Genomic DNA, 9041 nt, shown 5'->3' on the forward strand with positions numbered 1-9041 from the left:
TTTTTAAGGACTGATTTTCTTTTTTTTTCTTTTTTTCCTTTTTTTTTCTTTTCTTTTTTTCTCCATAAATGAGGAAAACAAGCAGGAATGTCAATTGTGCAATCAGTTTGCAGGAGGATTAATTGCATTTATTTATTAACCCCTTGACTCCCAGGTGTGCTGTGCTCCCGAACGTCTATGCTATTTGCCTAATCAAAGAAGGTGTTAATCGTGGCAAAAGCCAGATCTGCAATTAAAACTCGGTTATTTCACCTCCTGCAAAAATAAATAAATAAAAAAAAAAGAAGAAAAAGAAAAGCAAGTCTTCCAAATCTGTTGGTTTAAAGGAAACACTTCTTGCAGATCACAGAGCCACATCTCTTATGTGTCCCAGGTGAATTCAGAAAAGGGATTATTTAGTAGGATTTATTAAGAAAATATCCCTCGGATGGATGGCAAAAGAATTGTTTCTTTCTTGTTCTCTCTTTTTTTTTTTTTTTTTTCTTCTTAGCGGAAACCTAATAAAAGTTAGAGCAGAGGGGGGGCGGGTCTGGTCCTTTTGGTGACGTAGGCGGAGGCAGATCAGCCAATAGGAAGCGCCCCCCTGGTCCTTCTGCCAGCAAGAAATATAAGAGCTCAGGAAAGTTTTGCAGCAAGTCAGAAACACTTTCGTGTCTGGGGACAAATAGTGCTGGTGGGATCCTGCTGGAGAAGGAGCCCTTTCTCTTGTGGTGGGGTGCTGCATTGGACCTCTAGTTGGTCGGGGCACCCCTCTTTTTTTTCCCTCCCCCTCCCTGCCAGGGCTCTGTCTTCTCTCCATAGTGGTGATAGAAGATGATGCAGGAAGAGTCCAGCTCTCCAGTCTCCCCCGTGGACAGCTTGAGCAACAGCGAGGAAGAACTTGACAGGCAGCAGAGCAAAAGGGGATGCAGGAAGAAGAGAACCAATAAGAAGAACCCCGACGAGCCCGAAAGTCCGACCTCAGTGAAGAGGAACAAGAAGGCCAGCAGCACCGGCAGCAGTCCCCAGTCCTTCGAGGAGCTACAGACCCAGAGAGTCATGGCCAACGTCAGAGAGCGACAGAGGACCCAATCCCTCAACGAAGCCTTCTCGGCCCTCCGAAAGATCATCCCCACCCTTCCCTCTGACAAACTCAGTAAAATCCAAACCCTCAAACTGGCCTCCAGATACATTGACTTCCTGTGCCAGGTTTTACAGAGCGATGAGCTGGACTCCAAAATGGCAAGCTGCAGTTATGTGGCCCATGAGAGGCTAAGCTATGCCTTCTCAGTGTGGAGGATGGAGGGAGCCTGGTCTATGTCTGCATCTCACTAACACATCTCAGGCGACAAGGACACTCACACAGGTAAGACAATGGCCAATCATTCACCCTCTACTGCCCAGTCCTGGGCAAAGTGTGCTAACTGACCCCCTGGTGGCCAGTCCTGCAGGGCTACTTGTGCTAACTGACCCCCTGGTGGCCAGTCCTGGGCTACTTGTGCTAACTGACCCCCTGATAGTCAGTCGTGGGATACTTGTGCTAACTGACCCCTTGCTGGCCAGTCCTGGGCTTCTTCTGATTGATGGCCAGTCCTAGGCACCTTCTGATAACTGACCCCCTGTTGGCCAGTCCTTGGCTCCTTCTGATAACTGACCTCCTGATGTCTAGTCCTGGACTCCTGACCCCCTGATGGCCAGTCTTGGGCTCCTTCTGCTAACTGACCCCTTGATGCCCAGACATAACCTCTTTCTGATAACTGACCCCCTACTGCCCAGTCCTGGGCTACTTCTGATAACTGACCCCCTGATGGTCAGTCCTGGGCTCCTTCTGATGACTGACCCCCTGATGGTCAGTCCTAGGCTACTTGTTCTAACTGACCCCCTGATTGACAGTTCTGTGCCCATTGTGACAACTGACCTCCTGCTGCCCAGTCCTGGCCTTCTGATAACTGACCCCTACTGCCCAGTCCTGAGCTCCTTCTGATAACTGACCCCTACTAACCTGTCCTGAGCTCCTTCTGATAACTGACCCCCTATTGCCCAGTCCTGAGTTACTTGTGCTAACTGACACCCTACTGCCCAGTCATGGGCTCCTACAACTGACCCTCTACTGCCCAGCCCTGGGCTCCTTCTGATAACTGACCCCCTACTGCCCAGTCCTGGGCTCCTTCTGATAACTGACCCCCTACTGCCCAGCCCTGGGCTCCTTCTGATAACTGACCCTCTACTGCCCAGCCCTGGGCCCCTTCTGATAACTGACCCCCTACTACCCAGTTCTGGGCTCCTTTTGATAACTGACCCCCTGATTGCCAGTCATGGGCTCATTCTGATAATTAACCACCTGATGGCTTGTCCTGGGCTCTTTCTGGTAACTGACCCCCTGCTGCTCAGTCCTGGTCTTCTTGTGATAATTGACCCCCTGATGGCTAGTCCTGGGCTTTTTTTTATCTACCCCCCTCCCCTCCCATCTGCAGAAGTCACAATACTAGGTTAGATCATAGACAGGGGGGCCTAGAACAGGGATCTTAATGAAACTGGGGAATGTGGAGAGCTGGGCTAAGCCTAACAAAATAACAAGGCAAACATTTCTGTCATTTCCAAGGGACTGCCTGTGGCTAGAGCCTTTATTTTCATTATACCTTCTCATTTTGGGCTAGTTTAAGATCTGCAAGTATTTCTTTTTTAGATCATGATCTGAACTAGATTGGGTAGAGTTGTCCTCTAGTCCCGTTATCTGAACCGTTATGTATGTCATGTGACCTACTAAACCGTTATGTGCTTTGCCTACCGAGCTGTAGAGCTCCATCATTAGTGTCTGTAGGGCACTGATACATCGTTACCTGTCTGGTTATTCTATAATAATCTATTTTACTACAACATTACTTTCTACACTTTCACTATATTTTATTTGTTATGGTTTATTATACAGTATTATAATATATTATACAATGTTATATAAGCTATAACCAGTCAATAGGACCAGAAACTCTTTCTGCTGTGTGTTATTATTCACTATTTCTAATATAACTACTATATTACTAATTTACTATCTAGTAACTATATATTTTTCTGTAAGTAGTACCAATGTTCTCTCAGCTATACTACTAAAAACATAACAATTAAATATTTTCTGTACAAAATGTTTTTACGTTGGTATATAGTAACAATATGTTTCTATGGTGTAGTAACAGCTTGTTTCTCTGAGCTATAAACAAAAAAGCAGTGAAAAACATACCAATAACATACATTATGTACTAACATCTTTCTACTGTGTTTTACCATTATATAGTAACAATATGTTTCGCTGAGCTATAAACAAATACTAAAAAAACATGCCAATAAAATACACAGCCTTACTACTGAACATATAGATAGTAACAATATTCTTCAATAGTATATAGCAACAATGTTTCTCTGAACTATAACCAGAAACTAAAAACATACCAATAAAATACATAACATTACTACTGTGTATATAGTAACAACATTCTTCTATAGTATATAGCAACAATGTTTCTATAACCACATACTGAAAAACATTGCAATAAAATCTAAAATCGTTCTTCAGTTTTTTTTTAAAATAATAATAATAATAATAATAATAATAATAATAATAATAATAATAACAATAATAATAATAATAATAATAATAATAATAATAATAATAATAATAAAAATTGTAACAATTAATTATTTGAGCTGTAACCAGATACTGAAAACATTTCAATAAAATACATTTTGTACTAAAATCTTACTACTGTTATACTATAATATAGTGTTTCTCTGATAGATAGTAACAAACAGAGTTAATTTTTTACTAAAATTGAAATTTTTTAATAGATTATAGTACAATATGGTTCTGTGAGCTGTAACCAAATTCAGTATGCTCAGTATAAAATAGTATTAACTGTACACCACTTACTAGCATCACTGTACACCTACATTAAACATTCATTAAACCAAATTGCGCTGAGCTTTCTCTTTTGAGTAAATGTAGTTACTTTTAAGAAGTAAACATACAGTTAACATACACAGGCATTAGTATCTATATATATATATATATATATATATATATATATATATATATATATATAGAGAGAGAGAGAGAGAGAGAGAGAGAGAGAGAGAGAGAGAGAGAAAGATATATATATATATATATATATATATATATATATATATATATATATATATATATATATATATATATATATATATATATATATATATATATACATAAAATAAAAAAACTCAATCTTCTAGCCTATCATTAACCTATTATTGACACATTCTCTGAAGGAAATAGTTATTTACTAAACTATTCTGCACACAGCTCTGTTCTGAGCCCACCCACTGTAGAAGTTTGCTAGTTTATTTTTTTCCTATGCTATTACTATTTCCCCCCTAACCTTTGATGTCAGCTTGTATAAAGAACCCCAACTCCATGAGATCATTCATGTCCCCCCCTAACCCATTTGTGCCTATTTTTCTTTTACAGAAGAGACTGCTTGCAATGCTGGAGGAAATGGACAGTCTAGAGATTGAGAGATTGAAGCTGGATACCTATAAAAGTCAAATAAACAATCAACAAGGATTTTCATCCGTTGGAAGAGGAGGCAGACACAGGGCGTAGGGAGCACTTATAGAGCAGCAAGGATCGGGGACATGGGCCTGGGAGGAGCAGGGACCGGCCAGCACAAATCCTGCAGGGTCACCACTACTTTTTACATTCTGAATTGAGTCTGAACAATCGCTATTTTTTTTTTTTTTTTTTGACGAAGAATGTTGGAATTTTTCCTTTGCTTTTTTTTTCAGAACCATTCCATTTTTTATTATTGTTTTTTTTTTTTTTTTTTCTTTTATTGCATGCATTCCCACCAGTCGTGCCTTTGAAGCCACTTAAAGGAACTTTCCCCATTCTCGGACGCTACTAATGAAACACAAACTGTTTTTGTTTTATAGGAGGAAAAAAAACAAAAACTATTTTTGTTATCGAAAACTTTGGTTCAGAAAAAAAAAACTGTTTTATATTACCAGCGGCTGCATCTCTTTATCTTTTTTTTTTTTCTTTGAGATACAAAGTAAACATTTTATTTATTTATTGGTCCATGTTTAAAAAAAAAATGCAGCTAGATCGGGTGTCTAAGTGCATTCATATTTTTATGGTTGTTTTGTAAATATCATTGTATATTATTTTTTCTGCAATAAATAAATATGAATTAAGAAACAGTTTGGTCTGTATTGAAAAAAAAAAAAGCACCCCCTCTCTTTCCTATGGGTAATTAATGGGAAATACAGGACCTGCTTGTTTAGCTGGGAAGACGCTCAGGAAAGAGGGGTCAGTGTAAACAGAGCGGGCACAAAATGCAAATAGACTGGCTACTGACAGACGCAGGAGGTTTATTATTGGACTAGCTGAGCCTGGGTGAGGATGGCTGCCTTCCTTCATCACAACATGCACAGGTCATTCTAGACACTGGCCAACAAGCCCAGGTCGCTGGATTAACCAGAGACTTTTCCTTTCTGCTTAGTTAGGACCCCAGTGTAGAATGTCACACTTTGTTCAACAATCTTACAGGGCAATTTGTGCTGTTCTTACAAAAACAAATATTAGGTGCTCTGGGCACACAGCTATTACCAATGGCTTCATTATAAGCCCAGAGCACACCACATTCCTTGCATATTGATGGATAGAAACAACAGAAAGATGGTCGATAGATAGATAGATAGATAGATAGATAGATAGATAGATAGATAGATAGATAGATAGATAGATAGATAGATAGATAGATAGATAGATAAAACTGATCATTTTGCAAATAACTGTGATTAAATAAAAAAGGAATATATATATATATATATATATATATATATATATATATATATATATATATATATATATATATATATATATATATATAATTTTACTAGTAAAAATATTATACGTGTATAAGCATTTTCTTTTTTATATAATTGCATTAATTTTAAATTTAACCAAAATATAGCTTAACATGACTCAATATAGCTTAATTAACTAGAATATAGCTCAATATTATTTGAAATTATTATTATCGAATAATATTAGCTCAAAATGTATGCTAATGGACAGAGATGATAGAGGTATATTTTCATTTTCTAACGTTGGCCATACACTATAAAATGTTCTTGTTCAACTTTCCTTTAGATTTACCAAAATCATAAATAAGAAATCAAGCCTAAACCCTTTCCATTTGTATGCAGTCAGACAGGCCCTTGCACTACACAGTTGAAGGTGAATCTAAAGGAAATTGAATAAAAAAAGTGTATAGTCTATGACCAGCCTTAATAGATGTAGACATTCTATTAGGTTACTAGACACTGCAATGAGTAAAGAGACAATAAACAGATAGGAAACAATAAAAACAATAGATAGATAGATAGATAGATAGATAGATAGATAGATAGATAGATAGATAGATAGATAGATAGATAGATAGATAGATAGATAGATAGAATCACAGAAAAAAAAACAAAGAAAGAAAGATAAACATATATATATATATATATATATATATATATATATATATATATATATATATATATATATATATATATATATATAGAGAGAGAGAGAGAGAGAGAGAGAGGGAGAGAGAGAGAGAGAGAGAGAGAGAGAGAGAGAGAGAGAGAGATACATTGATAGATGGATAGATAGATAGACAGATCGATAGATAGAAAGATAGATAGATAGATAGATAGATAGATAGATAGATAGATAGATAGATAGATAGATAGATAGATAGATAGATAGATAGATAGATAACATTACATAGGTTCGCTCAGTTTTACATTAATATATATATCTAGGTATATTTTTGTTTTCTTGGGTTTGAATAATCATAAAACCTTATATTAGGTTGCTAGATAGTTATACTGTAATGGGTAGCGAGATGATAGATAGATAGATAGATAGATAGATAGATAGATAGATAGATAGATAGATAGATAGATAGATAGATAGATAGATAGATTACATAGACTAATGTATGTAGTTATTGTTTTATCTTTCTAAATCGATATTTGCAAGCCAAATAAAAGGTTAATTTATTAATAGTAGCTTCTCATCAGTTTGATGCATATTTTTGTTGCACTGTCACTCCAAATCTCTGTTCTTTGCTATTATTATTATTATTAGGTGTTTTGCTGAAGGCGATGTATGGTGTTATGTGTAGGGGGATTTGTGTAGCCTGTTTGTGTAGCCTGGGTTTGGGGTCTTGGTGGTGGCCCCCAGTGTTTGTATTTCCACACATTGCCCTGTATTGCTGACTCTGCATTATTATGAATTTAATATTGTGCATATCTGAGAGGCTGATCGGGGTGTTTACAGAAGGACGCCGGCGGAGTTTGCTTTTATTATGGGATTAACCAGCACTTTGAAAATTGGATGGAAGGTTAGGTGGTCTGCTTAAAAAACAAAAGAGAAAAAAGCACAGAGAATGAATAGAAAGGGGCAGAGATGTAAAAATAACAGATCTTCTGAGTTGATCCCACTCGGGGTGGGCTGATAAATATATTTAATAATGCAAAAAGACAGAGCCATACATGACGCAAATGTGGACATAACTGTGCTCTGCAAAAATCAGATCCGTTTTCTGAAGTTGTATTCCATTGGCTTGCAAGTGTATGAACTGCTCAGCATTCCAACTAATGACTGTGATTTTTGTGATACCAGGAACAACATGAGGCTGATTTACTAAAGGAGTTTAGAATCTTCACTCAAGAAAATTGAGTGAAGATCGACTTCAATTATCCAATCATGCCAAAAGCAACTTTTGTTATGTATTTGTAGTTGTGGACACAGCTACATTTTATTAAATAATAATATTAGAGAGTAGGATTTACTAAAGGGGTTATTTTACTCTGGTTCAGCCAACTGCCCTTTTTTTTTTTTTTTTTTTTTTTTTTTTACCAAACACCTAATCCGCTAAAGGAAATTAAAAGGAAACAAATCAATGTGCAGGAATTCCAGGTTCCAGGTTGAATTCCAGTTTGATTGGACCAAATAATTCTTTAGTAATTCTGTCTAGTCAACCTATGTCTTCTCTGTCAGGTTTGGGGAAGAATCCAAGAAAGACTATCGTGTGTACACCTTTTTTCTTTTCTTTTTTTTTCTTTTTTCTTTTTTTTTTACCTTCAAAAATGTCCCAACTCAGGTGGGTATTATACACAGCCTTTTCCAGATTGCCAGGCAGTAATCCAACAAGGAGGCCAGGTACAGACCTGTTTGGCAATCAAATGGCAAAAACCTCTCAGGCCTTGGAAAAACATTTTATAAAGCAGCTTTACATCAGTGTAGCAAATTAGATTAAGCTGAGCCTGGGTCCAGGGCACCAGTGGTCGTTAACTTTAGTATTTTCGGCATTTGTTTACATAAAGTACAAGCTTAATCAAAGACTTCCTAGTAACTGAGAATGCACCTAGACAGTGGGCATGCTGGAAACAAATTCTATGGAGAAACTAAAGATCCCAGCATGCAATTGTAAGCAGCATGCTGGGACTTGTAGTCTGTGAACTGCTGCAACTCCTGCTGATGTTATACAATAATATAAGATAATTAGTTAAATATTTGCTAAGAAGCTAAAGGGTATTCCTATTTGACGTTAGGCTTAATGGTATACTCAAATGAACTGCAAGGGTCAGCTTGACCTTCAATTTCTATGATAGAAACAGTAGATTCCCAGCAGATGGTGTGTCACTGTTCACTATAGAATTCTCTTGAAGTTCATACAAGTTTTATTGATAGGGACCTCCAGATCCTGTAAGCCTGGTGGCAGGGTTTTCATAGCTTTAGCAGTGGAGCTATGCACAATGACATTATTACAAGTACATAGCTGTCGACATCCAGGCTGGTGGGTAGGGTTTGTACCCTCTTAGCATTTGTAGTGGCACTATGCACTATGACATTAGTACAAGAACATTGCTGGGGACCTACAGATCCTGTAAGCCTGGTGGTAGGGTTTGTATCCTCATAGCATTAGGAGTGGGCCGAGTGGCACCATGCACAATTACATTCGTACAAGTACATA

The 9041-nt window shown here is 37.3% G+C and overlaps 1 protein-coding gene across 1 annotated transcript; it reads left to right on the plus strand.

The window, feature by feature from the left end:
- Positions 1 to 621: 621 nt before the first annotated feature.
- Positions 622 to 4996, plus strand: TWIST1 (twist family bHLH transcription factor 1). The gene is made up of 2 exons (XM_040352825.1): positions 622 to 1345; positions 4475 to 4996. The coding sequence occupies exon 1, from the start codon at positions 814 to 816 to the stop codon at positions 1312 to 1314; it is 501 nt and encodes a 166-aa protein (XP_040208759.1). The 5' UTR covers positions 622 to 813; the 3' UTR covers positions 1315 to 1345; positions 4475 to 4996.
- The last annotated feature ends 4045 nt before the right edge of the window (positions 4997 to 9041 follow it).

Source organism: Rana temporaria, chromosome 5, assembly GCF_905171775.1.
Source record: "Rana temporaria chromosome 5, aRanTem1.1, whole genome shotgun sequence".
Lineage (NCBI taxonomy): Eukaryota > Metazoa > Chordata > Amphibia > Anura > Ranidae > Rana > Rana temporaria.